Source organism: Schistocerca nitens, chromosome 4 (assembly GCF_023898315.1).
Source record: "Schistocerca nitens isolate TAMUIC-IGC-003100 chromosome 4, iqSchNite1.1, whole genome shotgun sequence".
Taxonomy (NCBI): Eukaryota; Metazoa; Arthropoda; class Insecta; order Orthoptera; family Acrididae; genus Schistocerca; species Schistocerca nitens.
In genome coordinates, this window is record NC_064617.1 from 470,836,195 (window position 1) to 470,862,827 (window position 26,633).

Sequence of the window (26,633 nt, forward strand, 5' to 3'; positions counted from 1 at the left end):
CCTCCACATAGTTAGTTGCCAAAGTACCTTCCATATAGCCTAACCACCCTTAGTGAACATCCTACTCACTGCCCTCCCAACCTCACCAACAGTGATATTATGCCACCCACCAAACCTACGGAATATCTTTGCCCATCCATATTACACCCATACTCCCAACCCCCTTGTCTCATGGCTAATTTCCTTGTAGTAGACCTTGATGCAATACCTGTCTGATACATCCTTCCACAACCAACTACTCCAGTCTGGTCTCAGGTATCTCCTATCCCATCAAAGGCAAGGCTACCTGTGAAAGGAGATATGGTCTACAAACTAAGCTGGAGCCCTGTGCTTTCTGTCTACATGAATAGCCACTGACAAACTGTGGCCAAGAGACAGCTGGACCACTCAGTTCCTGAACACGCTGCCCAACACAATGTGCTTCACTTTGACTGCTTCATATCCTGTGCCATCCTTCCTACCAATACTAGCTGTTCTGAATTGCATAGGTAGAAACTCTCCCTGCAGTACATTCTACATTCCCATAACCTCCCTGGCCTCAGCCTTTGCTATTCAGTGTTCTTCACCTACCATTTGCATTCTCTGCTCCCAGTACTACACTGCCTTCTATTTCACCAATGCACCCACTATTTGTTTTCCCCTCCTCTTCTTCTTTTCTGTTACTCTGATACACCTCCCTCTCTCCACCTCAGCCTCCTCCTTACTTCCATAACCCACGTGCAATTTCTCCCATCAGGTGCAATTGCTGCTGTACATAGGCTGGCCTCAGTGGCCAGAGTTAGTCTGTGTGTTGTCCTTGTGTATATTAGAAACAGAGAGAGAGTAGTCATGAGAATATGAGTGGTGATTGTGTATTTTCGGAGCAGACCTTTTAATGGAAAGTTTATATGTATAGCAGTCTTTTTGTTGAGCCTGTCTGAGACTCAGCATTTCCTCTATATGATTAGTAGAAATCTAGCAATGGAAGATCCAGGATGGAATGTAACAATAAAATTGAAACGATAGTTGCTACTCACCATATAGCGGAGATGCTAAGTTGCAGAAAGGCACAACGGCACAACAAAAAGACTGTCAAAAAGTTAGCTTTCGGCAAACAAGGCATTTGTCCAAAAAATAAACAAACAAATAAATAAATAAAAAAATGCGGTCATGCATATGCACGTGCGCGCGCGCTCACACACACACACACACACACACACACACACACACACACACACACACACACACACACACACAGACGACCACAGTCTCTGGCAGCTGGAGCCAGACAGCAGCAGTGCATCATGGGAGAAGGAACTGGGTGTGGGTGAGGAGGTTGGGTTGGAGAGGGGGAGGTATAGCAGGGTAGGGGTGGGGGAGGGTAAAGTGTTGTTGGGAGCGTGCAGGGTTGGTGGAGAGTAGGGCAGCAAAGTGCAGTTGGGAGGTTAGATGGAGGCCAGGGGGAAAGGGGTGGGGGGTTAGCGGAAAAGGGGAGAAGTAAAAAGAATAGGTTCATTGGTGGAATAGAGGGCTGTTTAGTACTGCAATGGGGAATAGGGGAGGGCTAGATGGGTAAGGCCAATGACTAATGAAAGTCGAGGTCAGGAGGGTTACGGGAACATAAGATATTGCAGGGAGAGTTCCCACCTGCGCAATTCAGAAAAGCTGGTGTGTGTGTGTGGGGGGGGGGGGGGGGGTTGGTGGGAAGGATCCAGATGGCACAGGCTGTGAAGCAGTTATTGAAATGAAAGACACCATGTTGGACGTCGTGCTCAGCAACAGGTGGCTCAGTTGTTTAGTGGCCACAGTTTGTAGGAGGAGGAGGAGGAGGAGGAGGAGGAGGAGGAGGAGGTAGTGGTGGGAGGATGTATGGGACAGAGCTTTCGTATAGGTCTATCATAGGGATATGAGTCATGAGTCAAAGTTTTGGGAACACAGGATGTGTAGGGATGGACAAGGATATTGTGTAGGTCTGGTGAGCAGCAGAATACCACTGTGGGAGGGTGTGGGAAGGATAGCGGGTAGGACAGTTCTCATTTCAGGGCACGACGAGAGGTAAGCGAAACACTAGCGGGAAATGTAATCCAGTTGCTTCGACTACCTTGCGTCGTGCCCTGAAATGAGAAATGTCGTACCCACTATCCATCCCTTCCCTCCACAGTGGTATTCTGCCACCCATTGAACCTACACAATATAAGTGTCCATCCCAACACTATCCGTGCTCCCAACCTCTTGTCTGATTGCTCATATCTCCGTAATAGACCCAAGTGCAAGATTTGTCCCATACATCCTCCCACCACCGCCTGCTCTAGTCATGTGATCTTCAAGCTAAGCTGCAACCACTGTGCTGCATTCTATGTGCACATGACAACCATGACTGGCCACCAACAAGCTTGGTCAAGAAACAACTGGACCACCCTGTCGTTGTGCACACTGCCCAGCATGTTGTCCTTTGTTTCAGTGACTGCTTCACAGCCTGTGCCATCTGGATCCTTCCCACCAACACCAGCTTTTCTGAGTTATGCAGGTTGAAACTCTCCCTGCAATATATCCTACATTCCTGTAATCCTCATGGCCTCAACCTTCATTAGTCATTGGGTCCATTTAGCCCTTCCCTGTTCCCATTGCAGTACTACACAGCCCTATTCCATCAATTTTTTATTTCACTCCTTTTCTGCTACCCCCCATCTCTCCTTCCTCCATCTAATTTCTCGACTGCATCTAGCTGCCCTACCGTATTTACTCGAATCTAAGCCGCACTTTTTTTCCGGTTTTTGTAATCCAAAAAACCGCCTGCGGCTTAGAATCGAGTGCAAAGCAAGCGGAAGTTCTCAAAAATGTTGGTAGGTGCCGCCACAACTAACTTCTGCCGTCGAATATATGTAGCGCTACACAAGCATGCTTTATAGGCACAAAGATAAATACTAGCGCCAAAACCTCTGCGTCAGTAAATAAATTTTTTAAAAAAGGTGGAAGACGAGCTTTTTTTCTCCGCCCCTCCACTGTATTTTCATACATTATCCAACGAAGTAAATACAAATTCCGTATTGTTCATCTTCGAATGTAGCAGAATTTCAATGTACTGCGAAAATCCGACTGGCAAGACTGTTCGGGATGTTTGTCAGTATGGCCAACTCTACGTTCTGAATTTTTTCCTACCTGTGAGAAGAGATGGTTGCTAATAAATAGGAACCTGATGAAATATGAATCACATACAGTATTCTCTTCACCATAAGAATAATACGAATATAAACATTTTGCCATGTATTCTTTCGTCTTTGCTGCTATCTCATTTAAATCCTGTCTGCCTAATAAACTACGAAACTAGAGTGAGACAACAGCAAACGCGGAAGAATATATGTATCATTTCATGTTTATATTCGTATTATTCTTATGTCTAATAGTGATACAGTCAGAAATGAAGCACGACAACTGACTAGATTTTTAAATCTAAGATGACTCTCATATATGTGCGGAATTTGATGTACCAAAGAAGCGGCCGCAAAGATTTTCAAACGGAGAAAAATTTTCGACGAACTCTCGTTCAGAACATGTTCTATCATACGCAGTCTATTATTTGGTTCTTGTTGATCATTATCAAAGAAAGCAGCAGAGTAAGTAACAAAAAGTAGCAGTCTCTTGCCATTGTTTCGCCAATGAGATGATTCCTCTCCTTTTTTTAAAATTTTTTTATTTATTTTTCTTTTTATTTTAATTGTAAGCGGCGGTAGCACAAAAGCAAGCCATGCCACGAGCAGCGACAAGCCATAAACATGCACTATCAGAATGCGACGAACAATGAATGACACAGTACAGTAATGTATTTTCAGCTTACAGTGACATAAACACCTATAACACAGAAAACGGCACTTATCAGATCAAAGCAAAATAAGTAATCGATTCAAACCAGACGAAGCACGTGAAAAACAAAGGGTACCCGTATAAATACGGACGGAGCGCCTGACGCATAGCAGTGGCTACCTGGTAAAGCTTAACTGCTAAGCTTACGACTCGAACCAAACTACTGTAGCTGTATCGCCATTCATTCGACCTAAATTGTGTCTCATATTACAATGGACCAACTTTGTTTCGATTTGGAGGTGCGGCCTTAAACTATTCTCTCCCCTTGAATTTCGAGTCTCAAATTTCATTTGCGGCTTAGATTCGGGAAATTTTTTTTTCCTTGATTTCGAGTCTCATTTTTTGGGTGCTGCTTAGATTCGAGTAAATACGGTATTCCCCATTGTCTCTGCAAACTCCCAGCAGCATTTTATAATCCTCCACCCCCTACCCTGCTATCCCCCACTCCCACGATGATGCCACATCGACCACTGGCTAACGCTCACTTATAGGTAATACACAAACAGACATACCAAGGTGTCTCACAAATGCTGTTAAAGTGTAATGTAGAGTAATATTGGAAGGTCAAAAAAGTGATATGTTCTGTCAATAGCTAATTTTAAGTGACCGGTGACTGAACTGCGGCAGGAGACATGTTTTGTAGCTCTGAATTTATACTTGTGTCTGGAACTAACTACAGTCTCACGATATGTAATGTATCCAAGAAAGCGGCAGTCAGCAATCTGCAGAAGAACTGAAATCGCAATTGCTTTGTTCACGGCTATTAAAGCTAACCCCTATGAGCAAACTGAAGACAGAAAAAGTTCAGTTTCAGCACTAAAAGGAAACTTTAATTTTTTTGCTATCATTGGTTACCAGAAACTTCTCACTGGCTACAAGAGCTCCCACATTACCAACCGAAGAGCAGGCCTCGTTGGCGCTTGGTTGCAGATTATAGATGACACAGGCAGATTCCAGACGAAAAGAGAGTAATAGCTAGAAAAATAAGAGCAAATAAAAAAGTCGATATAATGATGAAAATGATGTGGCAAAGAATTAGAAATAAAAAATTACATTTAAACCAATTAATTGAATAAAAATGATAATTAAACTCATTTTATTGGATTCAGGAACACAAAAATTTCATATTTGCCGAGCTCTGAACTTACAACCTTTAGCATTGCAGGTTAATACACTAACTGTTGCACAAAGTACAACACTGAGCCATGTTGTTATATTTTTGACTGTGGTCACCCGGTCGCAACGATGAATTGCAGGCTACAAAAACTCGGTTTCACACAATGTTGTGTGAAGCTTATCTGATGTAAGCCAATCTCTATAATTATGATAACCGCTTATGTGACACTGAATCACATCTTTTATGGAAGTATCCAGCAGTGTTTTGTTAGTGTTGTGTATGAAACGTGTATTTCATTAGACTCTGTGTGTGTGTGTGTGTGTGTGTGTGTGTGTGTGAGTGAGTGAGTGAGTGAGTGAGTGAGTGAGAGAGAGAGAGAGAGAGAGAGAGAGAGAGATTGATTGATTGATTGATTGAGATTACCGGTCAAGGAATTGGAAGTAAACTGACCAACTGTTGTGGCAGTTTGGTGGCGGCGAATGGTTCAGGTGTGATTTTGAGTGGTCTGATTGGAGGAAACCGGCTGCCAACACGTGAAGTGGAAACTGTCAAGTAATTTTAATTAGACTCTAGTGTTGTAGAGTTGCTCCAATGGAAGCAGTGTGGACCATCACTGCCATGCAGATGAGGTTTTTGACATGCAATACTGAAATTACATTATGTTTTGTTGTGCTGCATTACTAAATGTAACATTATTCCTACTGTAACATTGCACCCGGTAATGACAAATCATATTCACAAAGGGTTAACCATCCTTTCCCATTCAAATTCTCCAATTTATCAATGTGGTTCCCTCTTGCATTGACAAGCGTAATGATGATTTTTTTCTCTCTTGCTGTTGGCAGGTAATTGTATGCAATAATAAGTTATGCAGCCCAGTATACTTACATGAGACACAGCTCTTAATAACAATACCATATAGCGGAGATGCTGAGTTGCGATAGGCACAATAATTATTAATTAATTGTGTGAATCTTTTTATTGTGCCTATCGTGACTCAGCATCTCCGCTATATGGTGAGTAGCAACTTTCCTTCTCTGGTATTGTTACATTCCACCCTGGATTTTCCTTTGTTTGATTTTTGCCTGACAGCTCTTAATAAGACATACTCAATCCTTGCATGGACTACAGGTCTGTTGTTCGAATCATTTACTTTGCCGTACCTTGCTTTAACTATCTTTGAGATACGTGTAAATTCCATGATTTCCTCATTCTGCTTCAGTTTTCACAAAATATTGTAGTTGTCTTCCTTCGATTTACTGCGTCTGTGCTACACCATGATAAACTTAAGGTATTCTCCAAGATCATCTCATATCATTATACAAGAATCAGATGAGTGCATGCAGTGTCATCCATGACAGTGTGTGAATCTTACTCTATTTGGACCATGAAGATGATGGTTGTAGTGGTGGTGGTGATTACGTTTTCATTGAACTTGATCATCACTATAGTACTCCATGTATTTTTACTCATTCCACCTCACATACCCCCCTGCACCACTGTCACTCATAATATGTTCTCCAAACTTGCACCTAATTACTACTGTTTGTTTCCAGACTATTTGAGTGTTGTTTTATTTTTTTGTGACATTACATGATTTTGATGAACACTTGATTAACATTAACTAAAATATACTACTTACATTACGTATTTTTCTTATGTGAACTGCAAGATACTCAGTTACAGATTCCATTTCAGTCTAAGGGACAAAAAGTAAACATATCTGCTGTATTCTTATGGCTTGAAAAACATATTTTCATGAAATTATATCTGTTTTCATTTTTTACAGATCTGGATTTTTTAAAGTGGTCACCTGTATATTGTGAAACAAATTTGCCGTTTTGCAAGAATCACCTGCTAGAGGACAAAAATTGGTACATGGTAAGCTATGTGTGTTTCTATTTGTCATTTATTCTCCACTTACACAGGCACTTGGATGTACTGACTGCTTTTGAGTGTTTATTTTACTTTGTAATTGAGACTATGCTTCATTTTATTTTTGCAAGTATTTAGTGTTGAAGGACGTATTCATCTAAAAGCATTTGGCTTTTTTGTTCACCACCATACCACGACAATGGAGACAACACACCACTTATGAATATTTTGTATGCTTACAGTTGCCATTGATCAATGGAATACAACAGAAATGTTTGAAAGAGAATCAACTGGTTCGATTCCAAGGTATGATTGTCGACATGCCTGATCCAGAATACTACTTGAGTTCATATGAGGTACAGAATAACACAGATGGACACAGAACAGTTAAATCCGGAAGATATTGTGAGATTTTAGATATTGGGGTGAGCTATTACATAATACTCTTTCCTGTTGTAATTTTTTCTTTTATTTAGGATTCAGCATAATTTTTTAGCAAACTTAGCAATAATCTTTTTAGAATAAAAAACTGGCTACTAATATTAACTGTGATTTGATTGTGAACTTATTATGTAACAGAAAATCAATGTCTGACATTCTTTTTTCAGTCCGAGGAACGCCTTGTAGAGGAATCTCCAAATAATGTTACCAGTGAACGACATCAGTTGTATTGTATAACTGACCCAACACTAAGTCCATGGGTTGTGAATGTATCCTTAAAGTAATTTGAGTAACAGACCTAGATTGTTAAAACTTGTGTACCTTTGTGTTTTTAATCTCAGAGCTTCTTTTATAGCAGATAATCGTACTTTTTAAAAAAAAAAAAAAAAAAAAAAAAAAGTTTTGACATGATATATAATAAATTGCAACTGTTTTCTTTTTTAAATGAGTAAAGTCCATAAAACTTCTAATTGATCTTCTTTTGGACTGTATTCCTATTTTTTGTGGTTGTATTGTACTTCTCTATGGATTAAATAAAGCTTTATATCTCGTCTTCATAGCAGGAAACACTGGGATGCTTTGCCCTACAGTGGAGTTCAGACTTAAAAAAGTAGAAAAATTTGCTATGGAAGTTTATTCATATTGCTCATTTTCAATAATTAAATGGTTTTTATATGTTACCTGATTTATTACTAGTTGTCTATAGCTTAGTGCGAGAACAATTAATTATTTCTGACCTCTTCTGCAACATTGAGACAAGAAAAAAAAACATACGCTAAGTACAGATATCTTAATTTGTTCCTAATTAAGCTAAGTGAGAGTTTTGAAAACATCTCTGGGGAAAAATATTATTACTGCATCTGAAGGCCAACCCACTTAAGTCTTTGACCAAAATAATCAAGGTTATTAATAATAGCAAATAGTTGCCTGGGCCCATTCCAAACTTTTCTGTTCACTTCTGATACTAACGCATGATCTGTAAACAAACCCAAGTTCGTTGAGAGCAGAATACTGAATGAAAGACTGAGAACATCCAGGTACAATGCAGTGTTGAAATCCAGTAGGTGGAAAGTTGTGATTGATGGTTCATGCAATGGATGGTACTAGACTGGGTCAAGGCTACCATAATGGCCCTGTTGTGAGCAGCTCATCACACATGAAATACCCTTGTTGATGACTGTCAACTGTAGTAATGCCTCTGAGCCACGGTTGAAATCAGCTATTCGGGGGGAGGATATTAAATCTGCCCCCCCCCCCCCCCCCCAAAAAAAAAATCTCTCTCTGTGTGTGTGTGTGTGTGTGTGTGTGTGTGTGTGTGTGTGTGTGTGTGGTTTTTGTTTTGGGGGGGGGGTGTTATCATAACATCCTGCTAACAGATGAGCAGGTCCAGAACCATGAGGTTGGGCCCAGCCAACCCACTGAGACACGCAGCGAGCATGAGAGTCACAGCTGCTGATGACGCTGGTGTCCGATCTGGAAGTTGAAGGTAGTGACAGGGGTGCCACTTGCGATTGTGGTCACAGCCAGAACTGGTTGCAATGGCAGGTCAGATAGACATACCCAAAGTCAAACACCTGATTCCTCCTCCATAACTGACAATCACTCCTTGGGCCCCCTCTGGACATCAGCCTAATGTGTGTGTCCAAACACAGGTTCCTTGAATATACGTGGGCCTGTATACAGGCTGGGAATTTTGCCCAGGACACAGGAGGTCTAACAGTGTCTTATGGCAGTGCCCCCATGCAGTTTTTTGGCCAGATTGACTCCTATATTAGGAGTGGACAAATACATTGCAAGGAAGCTGCACAGGCCTTCCTTGGTAGATGATGTCTGCAAGGCCTTCCACACGTGGTTTCAACATAGTGGACCATTAGCTCGGATTTCGCATTGAGTCTGGATGAAAACAGGCAGTTGTCAGGTGTCCGGTTTTGTTGACAGAAAGCCTGGAATTGCTTCAATGTAAATTGAAGCCCATTTTCGCACGCCAAGGTGCTGTCGATAGTGAATGTCATTGATACGTCATGGACGGTAGTAGAGGTGGTAGCGAGTGCCATCCAGTCCACAGAGCACTCTGAAACAGCCCTATAAAACCTGTGTGGGTCCTCTCCAATATATGGTCAGGGCAGTGCCAGGGTGAAAAAATTTAACACAGGGGACCATGCTTGGCAGGAGCAGCATGCAAATTTAGTGTTGGCATTGATGCCGGTCCAATAGATGTTTTGCTGGATCAATACCTTCATGAACATCATCCCACAATGTGAAGCATCAAGAAGCTGAAGGATGTGGGGCCAGAATGGAGGTGGAACTTGCATTCAGAGTTCTCTGTGGCAAATGTTAAGAAGCCCTTAATGGCATTGAGCCAGTACCGCAACACACAATAATTGCAAAAGGCCGGGTCGTACTGGCTGGAAACATACTCAAGGCACCCCGTCTGTACTGCAGACAAAACTTTCCACAGGCGCAGGTCGCGGAATGATGCCATGGCTATCTCATGCATGGTAAGTGGAATTGATCAAGGGATTCTTGTAGTTCTTGGTACAGGGCAAAACAAACTGTTTCTTAGCCATCGAAGTTCATGTTTGGGCTAAGAGGGAGGCAGGACAGGGTCTCTGTGCTGGAATGTTTGTCTGTAGGACAAAAGTCAATTTCATGGTGGTACCTGCTTAGAAACAATGTACAGGGCTGCAAATGCTGCACTGTCTTCTCTGGGAGCTTAAAATGATGCCCAAACTATGACACCAGGGATTTGTGGTCAGTTAACAGGTGAAATTTGATACCATATGAATTCATGTGAAATTTTTTGATCCCATAAATGACTGCTAACCCTTCTTTTTAATCTGGAAATAGTTACGGAGGTGAAGGCAATTGACTGTTCAGTACTTAGGTGACAAACCTGCCACTATTCTGTAGTGGGAATGTGTCAGTCACAGGAGTCCACAGCACGCCCAGTGTATGTGGCATCAGACTGGTGCCGCCATGAGAGCATCCTTGAATTGCTGAAAAGCCTATTGACAGGTGGCTGACCACAGATTTTTGGATTGTGTGATTTGCATAGCTTGGGGGAAAAACTTGCCATAGTATGTGATTTTACCCAGAAATAACTGCAGCTGTTTAAGGATACTAGGGGTCGGTATCTTAACAGTCACACTGTGGTGGTGCTTGCGTGTAATATCTTCATGACTAAGAATGTTCTCCATCAATTTGACATGGAGAAAAAGAAACTGCAGTGTTCCAACTGAAAGTGAAGCTCTTTTCCTAGAGTCATTTGAAAAGGGATCAGAGATTCTTTGGAAGTTATTGCATTGCTCAGCTTGCATCAGACCTGTAATGGTGATAGTATCCAAATAAACAACACAGTGCAAAATACCTTGAATGGATTGTTCTAAATACTAGCAACCCTAAATGGTAAGCGATATTACCTGTATAACGTGAATGGTGTATTTAAGACTAACAGCTGGCATGATGCATCATCAAGCAGCAGTTGTAGATATTCTTTATTTAGATCTATCTTTGAAAAACAGTGGTCCGCAGCCAGTGCATTTAAAGTTTAATGCTGATGAGGTATAGGATAGAGATAAAGATTGGCCTGGGAATTAATAACGGCAGTTCATGGCTGTCCGCATCCTCTGTTTCTAAAATAATGATCCTGTCTTTCTTCAGCCAATGTCACTTTCGTCTTCTAAATCATTCACAGTTATATCACGTTGGTTGATTATAGCCATGTTGTTTTCTTCTTCACTTTCACTACATCTCATTCACTTGGAACATCAGAACAATTGTCCACAAACAGTTCAGCAAGAATCTCGCTTTCCGTCAACTGTTTTCGCGACATACTGCGCAAGGCAACAACTACAGTACTGACTATTTTGCGGTACTGATTGTTGGTGGTAAAACTGAAGCTCAAAATAAGTTCTTACTGTTGTTCACTGCACTGAATCCTCCAATTAATTTATAACCTTTTGTTAAATTCAAATAGTTATTGGAATGAGCAACAGGTCTCAGAAAATGCACACAGAACGAAAAATGTAAATTTATATGATCCATCCCCAACAGTTGGATGTGGAAACATGAGACATATGCAGTGTGTTGAGGACAGCTATTGGCATTGTCCATTGACTGATTGAAGCAGGGGAAATAACACCTTGATCCAGAAACCAAACCAGTTCCTGTGGCAAGACTAGTACACTTGACCACTGAGTGGCAGAATATGCTGTTGAGCGAGTGCAACATGCCCCATTTCAGTGGGTGGATCACAACCTGTGCCACCTGGATCCTTCCCCACACCTGCCTCTTTCATGGGCATACATAAATGGGAGTTGTTCTTGCCACACAGTTTTCAACATTATAATCCTTACGGTCTGGATCACTGTCAGCTTCTGTCCCATTCACGCTTCCGCTGTTGACGTATTGTGCACTCAAACCTCTCTTCTTCAGTCTCCCTCTTACTTTGTTCTATCTCCCCCTCCCAATCCATTCTTCCACATCACACATGTGCACCCAGAACAAGCTCACTGGTGCCACATTCCCATGCTATGTTCGTACTGCCTCTTCCTTCTAGCTGTCAGTCCTCTTCCCTGTATCTCCTTCCCATTACAAGTGTGCAATCTTTCTTCCCTCACCCACTTCTCGTGATAGTGAGTCTCTCTCTCTCTCTCTCTCTCTCTCTCTCTCTCTCTCTCTCTCTCTCTGTGTGTGTGTGTGTGTGTGTGTGTGTGTGTGTGTGTGTGTGTGTGAAAAGGGGGGGGTAGTACTACATAGTTCGTTTAAAGCAGACCCACAACATAAAGGTTACATATCTTAACAGTGGTAACTACATTTTTGTTTTTGTGAACCTTCTTCAGCACCATTTAGAATACATCAAAGCTAGGTTTCTTTTGTAACATTCCATATATTTCATCATTGTAGTAGCACCGCAATTGGTAGTTACATTTTTTGTTGCTTTTCAGTTAGTCTCTGCCAGCTTGGACGTGTAGGTTTCTTTTTTTATTGGTTTTATTTTTGTCAGAACAATAGGAAATGGATAATGAATGCACTTGTGTGGACATTCAAGAGGAATTGGCTGCCCTCTGGGAAACAGATAGAAACTGCATTGGCCTAGGGTCGATGGGCTTAAAGTTACTCCGTTAAGCTCCAGCAATGTTGAGGCACCTTACATCAAAGCTGCAGCACCTCTGGTGTTGCTGGAAACTGTAATGACACTGCATCTTCCGAAGTGTAAGATTTGACCAGTTTGCTCGTACTTTTTTGTGAATGACAGACAGTGGTGGAATTCGCATCTCTATTCAGAAGCATAATGGTCGCATTGTTGTATGACTACCAATACCAAAGAGTGGTGGGAATTGTTCTTCTGGTCTGTAAGGATGGCATTCTGTTCTCCATTGTGGAAAACATGAGTCAGTGGGGGTGAGAATGGCTGCAGCAAGAGAGGAATGAAGTTCAAGAAAACACATAATTATTCATCAAGCTAGGGCAGATACAGCTGTCTGCTCTCATTTGTTGGGTGCAGCCTGGTGTTGAATCATAGATTCTTTATGTTGATGTAGTGGCGGCAGTTGTTTGTGAAGGTCACACACACAGCTGGGAGGTAGCACAATGATAATAAGTTAGTGCAGCAGTCTTGCAGACCCGAGTGTCTGCGCTTAGTGATGGTCGTACTGGATTCCATGAGCAGCTTAACAGTGTGGAACGTCAGACCCTGACAAGTACGATCAGTGGTTGACAGATGAAGGCTGTCTAACCTGCCACACAGGTCCACTGCACTGTGTTGCTGAACTCTTCACTGACTGGTTCACTGCCAGTAGGTCATTGGACCTGTCTTTTCGTAGTGTTCTTGCGGCAATTTATTTTGCTGTTGGGTGGCAAATGCATGCATGCCAAGTGACACAATGCTATGTCACCTAGTCGTTACCAGTCTCGCCACATTGGTGTTATTTGCTAGTTGAGTGTGTCATTAGCTACCTGCGTTTGGGATGCTAACTGGATCACTGTGTCCTTTACAAATGTCTGCTTGTGTGTGTGTGTGTGTGTGTGTGTGTGTGTGTGTGTGTGTGTGTGTGTGTGTGTGTGTGTGTGTGGGGGGGGGGGGGGTGGGTGCGCGCGCGCGCGCGCGCGCGCGAGAGAGAGAGAGAGAGAGAGAGAGAGAGAGAGAGAGAGAGAGAGAGAGAGAGAGTGAGTGAGTGTATACCTGTCCTTTTTCCCCCTAAGGTAAGTCTTTCCGCTCCCGGGATTGGAATGACTCCTTACCCTCTCCCTTAAAACCCACATCCTTTCGTATATAAAAACAAAGATGATGTGACTTACCGAACGAAAGCGCTGGCAGGTTGGTAGACACACAAACATACACACAAAATTCTAGCTTTCGCAACAAACGGTTGCTTCGTCAGGAAAGAGGGAAGGAGAGGGAAAGAAGAAAGGAAGTGGGTTTTAAGGGAGAGGGTAAGGAGTCATTCCAATCCCGGGAGCGGAAAGACTTACCTTAAGGGGAAAATAGGACAGATATACACTCGCGCACACACACACATATCCATCCACACATATCCATCCACACATATCCATCCACACATATCCATCCACACATATCCATCCACACATATCCATCCACACATATACAGACACAAGCAGACACATTTAAAGACAAAGAAATTAGCGGAGATTGAGGCCTGGTGGATAACGGGAAGAGAGGATATATTGAAGAGCAAGTTCCCATTTCCGGAGTTCGGATAGGTTGGTGTTGGAGGGAAGTATCCAGATAACCCAGACGGTGTAACACTGCCAAGATGTGCTGGCCGTGCACCAAGGCATGTTTAGCCACAGGGTGATCCTCATTACCAACAAACACTGTCTGCCTGTGTCCATTCATGCGAATGGACAGTTTGTTGCTGGTCATTCCCACATAGAATGCATCACAGTGTAGGCAGGTCAGTTGGTAAATCACGTGGGTGCTTTCACATGTGGCTCTGCCTTTGATCGTGTACACCTTCCGGGTTACAGGACTGGAGTAGGTGGTGGTGGGAGGGTGCATGGGACAGGTTTTACACCGGGGGCGGTTACGAGGATAGGAGCCAGAGGGTAGGGAAGGTGGTTTGGGGATTTCATAGGGATGAACTAACAGGTTACGAAGGTTAGGTGGACGGCGGAAAGACACTCTTAGTGGAGTGGGGAGGATTTCATGAAGGATGGATCTCATTTCAGGGCAGGATTTGAGGAAGTCGTAGCCCTGCTGGAGAGCCACATTCAGAGTCTGGTCCAGTCCCGGAAAGTATCCTGTCACAAGTGGGGCACTTTTGTGGTTCTTCTGTGGGGGATTCTGGGTTTGAAGGGATGAGGAAGTGGCTCTGGTTATTTGCTTCTGTACCAGGTCGGGAGGGTAGTTGCGGGATGCGAAATCTGTTGTCAGGTTGTTGGTGTAATGGTTCAGGGATTCCGGACTGGAGCAGATTCGTTTGCCACAAAGACCTAGGCTGTAGGGAAGGGACCGTTTGATGTGGAATGGGTGCTTGTGAGATGTCTGCTTGTGTCTGTATATGTGTGGATGGATATTTGTGTGTGTGCGCGAGTGTATACCCGTCCTTTTTTCCCCCTAAGGTAAGTCTTTCCGCTCCCGGGATTGTAATGACTCCTTACCCTCTCCCCTAAAACCCACATCCTTTCGTCTTTCCCTCTCCTTCCCTCTTTCCTGATGAGGCAACAGTTTGTTGCGAAAGCTTGAATTTTGTGTGTGTGTTTGTGTTTGTTTGTGTGTCTATCGAGGTGCCAGCACTTTCGTTCGGTAAGTCACATCATCTTTGTTTTTTGATATATTTTTCCCACGTGTAATGTTTCCCCCCCCCCCCCCCCTCTCTCTCTCTCTTATATATATAATGTGTGTGTGTGTGTGTCTATTACACTGGCAGTTGACCAGTTCCACCTTGTGTTCTATGTAGAAATGGCTGCTTTAAGCTGCTTTAACAATTGAATTTTGTCTCTGATGACATATTGAAGTTTCAGCAGCTAAGTAATCAACTGCCAAACAACAGATTCTAAGTCTCATGTTTGATCATTAGGATTTTTGTCTGTCACTTATAACTTCTTTTGCTTTTGGCAGTGTTTGTTGATGTGAAAAATGCTTAGTTAGATCATGGTTGGTAATCTACATTAAACTGTACGTCCCTCTATAAATTGCCAGCCAAGTCAGTTCTAAGGCCAAAAGAAACAACGGAATACCACGTCCTATTGCAGTATGCTCAGTAAATCACTGTGGTCTTCAAACCAGCCTTGGATTGATGACAGGTTTACCTTTTTCATATTGTTTGTTTTATAATTGTTAGTGTATTTGCAGCATTCTGCAATGTTTCCATCATACTGCTTTCTGTCATAAAGAAATGTAGACATGTCATTCTGCTTGTAAAGGATGTATTTGTCCTTAATTTGCTTGAAGTACTTACAAGATCAGCAAATGATAATGACGCCTAATGAAGATGAGAATACTGAAACTGTGTCGAAGCGTCAGAAAGGGTCAAATGTCGATGCCTGCTTAATAAAGGTAACTGTTAATTTTTATTTGTAATTGGAGTCTATAAAGCATTCAGAAAATTTGAAGAGATTGTTGTTGAAACACTTTCTCATGTTTTGTTGGTTTATAAATAAGACATGATAATTTTATTTGTGACCCAAAGTAGGACACTGTACTAGACGGAGCAGTGATTAAGACATTGAATACCTGTTTCGGAGGAGTAGGCTTCAGATCACTGCCGAGCCACACAGTATTCCATTGTTGCTCTGAATTGCTGCCAGGATGGATCCTTCATTGAGGCCTGCTGTCAGCCGACACACTAATGCTCTGTCTTCAGTGACTTTGGTGTGAAGATGATATTCATCTGATAACCTTCACCTCTTTTAAACAGCAAGATTTTGTAAAAGATATTTGAACCTTGTCGATTTGCCATATTTTGACCAGTCAGTAACAGTTGTGATATTGTTAGTTGTCATTTGGAACAATCAGCAGATCCTATTTTAATTGTACAATGTGTATGAAAAACTTAAATTTTGCAAAGTTAGTATTGTCTGGATGCTCACCAACTTGACAGGTAATCAGAAAACCTGGTGAATGAGAACATGTGGACGTAAAGGCATAAATCTAAGGAATTCCATGGCAGAAGTGCACACTCTGAATGAATCATAACTGGTGCTGTATCCTAGTTATGTCAAACCATGCATGAAGTGAACTACTTTATAGAGTGGAAACAGAGAGGTTCCCATGAAGAATATGGAGCTGTGTATATGGCGTGTGGAAGGGGAGGGGGGTGGACAGTTTTCAGTGATAGTTTTTGAGAGAATGTGTAGCTTTCTGTTGTTACACAATTTGTGGAAGAAAATTGGTAAATTTGCACGTTTACGTTATCCAACCCATGGCAATAGTCTGCATGTAACATGGATTCTGTACATAAAATTTAGGCAGGTCTTCCAGCACTTGCATAAATCATCAAACCTTGCACCATCATGCATTCAAAGCTATTCAGTGCTCCAACAGAATTACTTTGTAATTAACCCTTCAGTTCAGATGAATCACTTAAATCAGTTGTTGTTGTTGTTGTTGTGGTCTTCAGTCCTGAGACTGGTTTGATGCAGCTCTCCATGCTACTCTATCCTGTGCTAGCTTCTTCATCTCCCAGTACCTACCGCAACCTACACCCTTCTGAATCTGCTTAGTGTATTCATCTCTTGGTTTCCCTCTAAAATTTTTACCCCGCTACACTGCCCTCCAATACTAAATTGGTGATCCCTTGATGCCTCAACACATGTCCTACCAACCGATCCCTTCTTCTACCGTATTTACTTGAATCTAAGCCGCACTCGAATCTGAGCCGCACCTAAAAAATGAGACTCGAAATCAAGGGAAAAAAAAAAAATTTGCCGAATGTAAGCCACACCTGAAATTTGAGACTCGAAATTCAAGGGAGAGAAAAGTTTTAGGCCGCACCTCCAAATCGAAACAAAGTGGTCCATTGTAATATGAAACACGATTTAGGTCGAATGAATGACGATACAGCTACAGTAGTTTGGTTCGAGTCATAAGCTTAGCAGTTAGCTTCACCAGATCGCCATTTCTATGCGTCAGGCGCTCCGTCTGTATTTATACGGGTACCCTTCCTTTTTCATGTGCTTCGTCTGGTTTGAATCGATTGCTTATTTTTCTTTGATCTGATAAGTGCTGTTCTCTTTGTTACAGGTGATTACGTCACTCTAAGCTGAAAATGCGTTATTGTACTGTGTCATGCATTGTTTGTCACATTCTGATAATGTGTGTTTACGACCTGTCGCCGCTCGCGACATGGCTTGCTTTTGTGCGCACTACCGCCGCTTACGATTAAAAAAAAAAAAAAAAAAAAAAAAAAAAAAAAAAAAAAAAAAAAAAGACAGGAATTGTCTCATTAGCGAAACAGTGGCAAGAGACTGCTATTTGTTGTTACTTACACTGCTGCTTTCTTTGATAATGATCAACAAGAACCAAATAATAGACTGCGTATGATAGATGATGTTCTGAACGAGAGTCTAGCTAAAATTTTTCGCCGTTTGAAAATCTTTGGAGACTCCTCTTTTGTACATTACATTCTGCACAGAAATTAGTCATCTTAGATTTAAAAATCTAGTCAATTGCCGCGCTTCCTTTCTGACTATCACTTTTAGGTATAAGAATAATACGAATATAAACATCACTTCATATGTATATTCTTCCGCGTTTGCTGTTGTCTCACACGTTTCGTAGCTTATTAGGCAGACAGGATTTAAATGAGATAGCAGCAAACACGAAAGAATACATGGCAAAATGTTTACATTCGTATTATTCTTATGGTGAAGAGAATACTGCATGTGATTCACAATTCATAAAAGTTCCTATTAGCAACCATCTCACCTCACAGGTAGGAAAAAATTCAGAACCTAGAGTTGGCCATATTGACAAACATCCCAAACAGTCGTGCCAGTCGGATTTTCATAGTACATTGAAATGCTGCTACATTCGAAGATGAACAATAAGGAATTTGTATTTACTTAGTTGGATAATGTATGAAAATACAGTGGAGGGGCGGAGAAAAAAAAGCTCGTCTTCCACCTTTTTTTAAATTTATTTACTGACTCAGAGGTTTTGGCGCCAGTATTTATCTTTGTGCCTGCAAAGCATGGCTGTGTAGCGCTACATATATTCGATGGCAGAAGTTAGTTGTGGTGGCACCTACCAACATTTTTCAGAACTTCCGCTTACTTTGCACTCGATTCTAAGCTGCAGGCGGTTTTTTGGATTACAAAAACCGGAAAAAAAGTGCGGCTTAGATTCGAGTAAATACGGTAGTCAAGTTATGCCACTTCTCTTCTCCCCAATCCTATTCAATACCTCCTCGTTAGTTATGTGATCTACCCATCTAATCTTCAGCATTCTTGTGTAGCACCACATTTCGAAAGCTTCTATTGTCTTCTTGTCCAAACTATTTACCGTCCATGTTTCACTTCCATACATGGCTACACTCCATACAAATACTTTCAGAAATGACTTCCTGAAATTTAAATCTATACTCGATGTGAACAAATTTCTCTTCTTCAGAAACGCTTTCCTTGCCATTGCCAGTCTACATTTTATATCCTAACTATTTCGACCATCATCAGTTATTTTGCTCCCCAAATAGTAAAACTCCTTTACTACTTTAAGTGTCTCATTTCCTAATATAATTCCCTCAGCATCACCCGACTTGATTCAACTACATTCCATTATCCTCATTTTGCTTTTGATGATGCTCATCTTATATCCTCCTTTCAAGACACTATCCATTCCGTTCAACTGCTCTTCCAAGTCCTTTGCTGTCTCTGACAGAATTACAATGTCATCGGCGAACCTCAAGGTTTTTATTTCATCTCCATGGATTTTAATACCTACTCTGAATTTTACTTTTGTTTCCTTTACTGCTTGCTCAATATACAGATTGAATAACATCGGGGAGAGGCTACAACCCTGTCTCACTCCCTTCCCAACCACTGCTTCCCTTTCATGTCCCTGTATTTTACCCCTGCCACCTTCAGAATTATAAAGAGAGTATTCCAGTCAACATTGTCAAAAGCTTTCTCTAAGTCTACATATGCTAGAAATGTAGGTTTGCCTTTCCTTAATGTAGCTTCAAAGATAAGTCATAGGGTCAGTATTGCCTCACGTGTTCCAACATTTCTTCGGAATCCAAACTGATCTTCCTCGAGGTCCGCTTCTACCAGTTTTTCCATTCGTCTGTAAAGAATTCGTGTTAGTATTTTGCATCTGTAACTTATTAAACTGATAGTTCGGTAATTTTCACTTCTGTCAACACCTGTTTTCTTTGGGATTGGAATTATTATATTCTTCTTGAAGTCTGAGGGTATTTTGCCTGTCTCATACATCTTGCTCACCAGATGGCCGAGTTTGTCAGGACTGGCTCTCCTAAGGCCGTCAGTAGTTCTAAGGGAATGTTGTCTACTCCCAGGGCCTTGTTTCGACTCAGGTCATTCAGTGCTCTGTCAAACTCTTCACGCAGCATCCTATCTCCCATTTCATCTTCATCTACCTCCTCTTCCATTTCCATAATATTGTCCTCAAGTACATCTCCCTTGTGTAGATCCTCTATATACTCCTTTCACCTTTCTGCTTTTCCTTCTTTGTTTAGAACTGGGTTTCCATCTGAGCTCTTGATATTCATACAAGTGGTTCTCTTTTCTCCAAAGGTCTCTTTAATTTTCCTGTAGGCAGTATCTATCTTACCCCTAGTGAGATAAGTCTCTACATATTTACATTTGTCCTCTAGCCATCCCTGCTTAGCCGTTTTGCACTTCCTGTCGATCTCATTTTTGAGATGTTTGTATTCCTTCTTGCCTGCTTCATTTACTGCATTTTTATATTTTCTCATTTCATCAGTTAAATTCAATATATCTATATCTAAAAACAAAGATGATGTGACTTACCAAACGAAAGCGCTGGCACGTCGATAGACACACAAACAAACACAAACATACACACAAAATTCAAGCTTTCGCAACAAACTGTTGCCTCATCAGGAAAGAGGGAAGGAGAGGGAAAGACGAAAGGATGTGGGTTTTAAGGGAGAGGGTAAGGAGTCATTCCAATCCCGGGAGCGGAAAGACTTACCTTAGGGGGAAAAAAGGACGGGTATACACTCGCGCGCACACACACACACATATCCATCCACACATATACAGACACAAGCAGACATATTTAAAGACAAAGAGTTTGGGCAGAGATGTCAGTCGAGGCAGAAGTGCAGAGGCAAAGATGTTGTTGAATGACAGATGAGGTATGAGTGGCGGCAACTTGAAATTAGCGGAGATTGAGGCGTGGTGGGTAACGGGAAGAGAGGATATATTGAAGAGCAAGTTCCCATCTCCGGAGTTCGGATAGGTTGGTGTTAGTGGGAAGTATCCAGATAACCCAGACGGTGTAACACTGCCAAGATGTGCTGGCCGTGCACCAAGGCAAGTTTAGCCACAGGGTGATCCTCATTACCAACAAACACTGTCTGCCTGTGTCCATTCATGCGAATGGACAGTTTGTTGCTGGTCATTCCCACATAGAATGCATCACAGTGTAGGCAGGTCAGTTGGTAAATCACGTGGGTGCTTTCACACGTGGCTCTGCCTTTGATCGTGTACACCTTCCGGGTTACAGGACTGGAGTAGGTGGTGGTGGGAGGGTGCATGGGACAGGTTTTACACCGGGGGCGGTTACAAGGGTAGGCGCCAGAGGGTAGGGAAGGTGGTTTGGGGATTTCATAGGGATGAACTAAGAGGTTACGAAGGTTAGGTGGATGGCGGAAAGACACTCTTGGTGGAGTGGGGAGGATTTCATGAAGGATGGATCTCATTTCAGGGCAGGATTTGAGGAAGTCGTATCCCTGCTGGAGAGCCACATTCAGAATCTGATCCAGTCCAGGAAAGTATCCTGTCACAAGTGGGGCACTTTTGTGATTCTTCTGTGGGAGGTTCTGGGTTTGAAGGGATGAGGAAGTGGCTCTGGTTATTTGCTTCTGTACCAGGTCGGGAGGGTAGTTGCGGGATGCGAAAGCTGTTGTCAGGTTGTTGGTGTAATGCTTCAGGGATTCCGGACTGGAGCAGATTCGTTTGCCACGAAGACCTAGGCTGTAGGGAAGGGACCGTTTGATGTGGAATGGGTCGCAGCTGTCATAATGGAGGTACTGTTGCTTGTTGGTGGGTTTGATGTGGACGGACGTGTGAAGCTGGCCATTGGACAGGTGGAGGTCAACATCAAGGAAAGTGGCATGGGATTTGGAGTAGGACCATGTGAATCTGATGGAACCAAAGGAGTTGAGGTTGGAGAGGAAATTCTGGAGTTCTTCTTCACTGTGACACAGGCAGACAGTGTTTGTTGGTAATGAGGATCACCCTGTGGCTAAACTTGCCTTGGTGCACGGCCAGCACATCTTGGCACAGTGTTACACCGTCCGGGTTATCTGGATAATTCCCACTAACACCAACCTATCCGAACTCCGGAGATGGGAACTTGCTCTTCAATATATCCTCTCTTCCCGTTATCCACCAGGCCTCAATCTCCGCTAATTTCAAGTTGCCGCCACTCATACCTCACCTGTCATTCAACATCATCTTTGCCTCTGCACTTCTGCCTCGACTGACATCTCTGCCCAAACTCTTTGTCTTTAAATATGTCTGTATATGTGTGGATGGATATATGTGTGTGTGTGTGTGTGTGTGTGTGTGTGTGTGCGCGCGCGTGCGCGTGCGTGCGTGCGCGCGCGCGCGCGCGCGCCAGTGTACACCCGTCCTTTTTTCCCCCCTAAGGTAAGTCTTTCCGCTCCCGGGATTGGAATGACTCCTTACCCTCTCCCTTAAAACCCACATCCTTTCGTCTTTCCCTCTCCTTCCCTCTTTCCTGATGAGGCAACAGTTGGTTGTGAAAGCTTGAATTTTGTGTGTATGTTTGTGTTTGTTTGTGTGTCTATCGACGTGCCAGCACTTTCGTTTGGTAAGTCACATCATCTTTGTTTTTAGATATATTTTTCCCACGTGGAATGTTTCCCTCTATTAATTTATATCATAAATTCAATATATCTTCTGTTACCCAAGGATTTCTACTAGCCCTCGCCTTTTTACCTACTTGATCCTCTGCTGCCTTCACTATTTCATTCCTCAGAGCTACCCATTCTTCTTCTACTGTATTTCTTGCCCCATTCCTGTCAATTTTTCCCTTATGCTCTCCCTGAAGCTCTTTACAACCTCTGGTTCTTTCAGTTTGTCCAGGTCCCATCTCCTCAAATTCCCACCCTTTTGCAGTTTTTTCAGTTTTAATCTACAGGTCATAACCAATAGATTGTGGTCAGTCCACATCTGCCCCTGGAAATGTCTTACAGTTTAAAACCTGGTTCCTAAATCTCTGTCTTACCATTATATAATCTATCTGATACCTTTTAGTATCTCCAGGGTTCTTCCATGTATACAACCTTCTTTTATGATTCTTGAACCAAGTGTTAGTTATGATTATGTTATGCTCTGTGCAAAATTCTACCAGGCGGCTTCCTCTTTCATTTCTTAGCCCCAATCCATATTCACCTATTACGTTTCCTTCTCTCCCTTTTCCTACTCTCGAATTGCAGTCACCCATGACTATTAAATTTTCGTCTCCCTTCACTACCTGAATCATTTCTTTTATCTCACCATACATTTCATCAGTTTCTTCATCTGCAGAGCTAGTTGGCATATAAACTTGTACTACTGTAGTAGCCGTGGGCTTTGTGTCTATCTTGGCCACAATAATGTGTTCACTATGCTGTTTGTAATAGCTTACCCACACTCCTATTTTTTTATTCATTATTAAACCTACTCCTGCATTACCCCTATTTGATTTTGTGTTTATAATCCTGTAGTCACCTGACCAGAAGTCTTGTTCCTCCTGCCACCGAATTTCACTAATTCCCACTATATCTAACTTTAACCTATCCATTTCCCTTTTTAAATTTTCTAACCTACCTGCCTGATTAAGGGATCTAACATTCCACGCTCCGATCTGTTGAATGCCGGTTTTCTTTCTCCTAATAACGACATCCTCTTCAGTAGTCCCCTCCCGGAGATCCGAATGGGGGACTATTTTACCTCCGGAATATTTTACCCAAGAGGATGCCATCATCATTTAACCATACAGTAAAGCTGCAAGCTGTATGCAGATGAATTGCATTCAATTTTCATTGTATTTTCTTGGTAAATAGTTTGTTTAAATAATACTTGTGAATCATTTGTTGATAATATTGTCATATAAGTAATGCATTCAACCTTTCCTTGTTTCACATTGAATTAATGTATTTTCCTGCTTCTGATTACTTTTGCTTTCTCTCTTAAGATTTATTATAACACTAGAATCATATGAAAAAAGTTCCAATTCTGCTTGTTGAAGTTAAGTGGGTGGTTGTCCAAGTATATAAGGAACAGGAGTGGACCCAAAATTCAACCATTTGGGGTTCCCTTTGTGTTTTTTCCCCAGACACTAAAAATTTCTAAGCTCACGACATTGTTTGTATTATTCAGCACAACCCTTTGCATTCAGTTTGATAAATATGAGTCAAACTTTTCCCTACACACTCATGTGAGGAAAGAAGAAACTAAAATAGGGGATAAAAATTTTCAAATTGTATTTTGCTGGGTGATTTATGTATGACTTGCATCTATCTTGTACGTAAAGCGCAAAAATCTCAGTAAATAATGTTTTTGTTCCATGAAGGTTCAGGGAAACTGCCACATGTCAATAACTTGATGTCATGATATTTTGGCCTGTCTCCTGGCCATCTTCAGGTGTTGAAATTTCACCGAGATCCCCTGTTGAAAACCATAGTGGCACATGGATGGTGTAACCAGTCATCACTGCTTGTGTATTGCTAGAATGCGTGTGTCGCTGCTCCAAGTCTTTGCATTGGTGAGCGCCCTCCTTGGTGAAAGGTTGCTTCGACGATATCAGATTGATTATCTTCACTTGGTAAAATCCAAGAACGACTTAAGCTGTGCAAAGCACGAAGTTTTTCTATAATAGGATTGCATGCACCATATAACTGGAAACTGCGGTCCCAATTTATAAGGGTCTTAGACAGCTGTGTTTCTAATGATTAATTGATAATATCATCCAAAAAGTTTGAAGTATGGACCACAATGTTTGTTTCGTTGTGCTTCATTAAATGACCAGTAGATTTAGTGTTTTGCAGTAGCTGATTTGCTATCTTGGTGTAAGTGAGTACATTGCTGACATTCCACTGAGCACTCTATAACAGTGTGTGTAGTTTGCCCTATTTATGATTTGCCACACTTACATGGAATCTTACAAAACATCTGCATTGTGCAGCTCTACGTTGTATTTGTCAGATCCCAGTAGCAAGAAGTGCCGAGATTTTTGATTTAGGGCAAAATTTTCTTGGAAACATTTCCAGTGTACGGGATGTCCCTGGAGGAATGGTCAATATTTAGGGGTATGACGGGAATGATCTTCCAAAGCAAAATAGTGTAGTAAATAAGGACTCTAAAATACATATCTTAAGAACTATGAGCATTTCTTCATCTTCGATACTATGAAAGAAATCTCTTCTACTGCAACCTCTTAGCTTGCCATATTTTCAGGTATACATTGGCTTTGAAGTGCATACCCTTAAGAGCTTTGAGCACTTGTTCAGAAGAAGAGATGTTTCACAGTAGCAAAGGTGAACAACAAGTGCTTATAGTTCTTAAGATGTGCCTTTTAGAGCCCACGTTTACTGGACTTTTTTTGCTTGAAATTGTTGTTCTTTTCATATCCCTGAATATGTACCATTCCTCGTGGGTCACCCTATATAACAGGTAGGCTGTCATCTTGAAGGCCTCAGCCTCTACCTTGTTGTGTCATTTGTATGTTTGTAGCATTCTGTGTATCTGGTGAGATGAATACACATTTTCCTGGAACATAGTTGAATGTGTTACAACTTCGCTTGCAGGTTACCAGCATCTGAGATGATATGGGCTTGAGGTATTCAGAACACCCAGTGTTTGTGTCAGTTGCAGGATCTGTATGAGTGGACTTTCGAAATATCGGGTGTCCAACTCTGCCATTAATCATACAATGAACTAAGACAACTAAACAAGGGTAATGACCTCCGTTCCCATAGTAAATTTTATGTTTTCATGTATGGAGTTTCAATGTGGAAGGAACTCATGGAAACTGTTCAAACCATGAGGCAAACTTTAGAGGTATCATCAGTGTATCACCAAAATACTGTTGATTTTGAAAGTGCTGAGTCTAATACCTTAAAGTCTTCCATCTACTGTTAATACAAGACTGTAAACATGTTTCACATACTAGCTCATGAATTTCTTTGGTTACCCCATTCGGATCTCCGGGCGGGGGCTACTCAAGAGGACGTCGTTATCAGGAGAAAGAAAACTGGCGTTCTACGGATCGGAGCGTGGAATGTCAAATCCCTTAATCGGGCAGGTAGGTTAGAAAATTTAAAAAGGGAAATGGATAGGTTAAAGTTAGATATAGTGGGAATTAGTGAAGTTCGGTGGCAGGAGGAACAAGACTTTTGGTCAGGTGACTACAGGGTTATAAATACAAAATCAAATAGGGGTAATGCAGGAGTAGGTTTAATAATGAATAAAAAAATAGGAGTGTGGGTTAGCTACTACAAACAGCATAGTGAATGCATTATTGTGGCCAAGATAGACACGAAGCCCATGCCCACTACAGTAGTAAAAGTTTATATGCCAACTAGCTCTGCAGATGATGAAGAAATTGATGAAATGTATGACGAGATAAAAGAAATGATTCAGGTAGTGAAGGGAGACGAAAATTTAATAGCCATGGGTGACTGGAATTCGTCAGTAGGAAAAGGGAGAGAAGGAAACATAGTAGGTGAATATGGATTTGGGGGAAGAAATGAAAGAGGAAGCCGCCTTGTAGAATTTTGCACAGAGCATAACTTAATCATAGCTAACACTTGGTTCAAGAATCATAAAAGAAGGTTGTATACCTGGAAGAATCCTGGAGATACTAGAAGGTTTCAGATAGATTTTATAATGGTGAGACAGAGATTTAGGAAGCAGGTTTTAAATTGTAAGACATTTCCAGGGTCAGATGTGGATTCTGACCACAATCTATTGGTTATGAACTGCAGATTGAAACTGAAGAAACTGCAAAAAGGTGGGAATTTAAGGAGATGGGACCTGGATAAACTGAAAGAACCAGAGGTTGTAGAGAGTTTCAAGGGTAGCTCTGAGGGATGAAGTAGTGAAGGCAGCAGAGGATCAAGTAGGTAAAAAGACGAGGGCTAATAGAAATCTTTGGGTAACAGAAGAAATATTGAATTTA

General features: G+C 41.8%; 1 protein-coding gene across 1 annotated transcript in view; it reads left to right on the plus strand.

The window, feature by feature from the left end:
* The window catches only part of LOC126251600 (mini-chromosome maintenance complex-binding protein), a 93,834-nt gene that overhangs the window by 23,622 nt on the left and 43,579 nt on the right, over positions 1 to 26,633 (plus strand). Inside the window, exons 2-5 of the mRNA XM_049952133.1 lie at positions 6,747 to 6,838; positions 7,075 to 7,257; positions 7,441 to 7,542; positions 15,690 to 15,794. Of these exons, the coding sequence (XP_049808090.1) occupies positions 6,747 to 6,838; positions 7,075 to 7,257; positions 7,441 to 7,542; positions 15,690 to 15,794 (482 nt within the window). The remainder of the gene's footprint in view (positions 1 to 6,746; positions 6,839 to 7,074; positions 7,258 to 7,440; positions 7,543 to 15,689; positions 15,795 to 26,633) is intronic.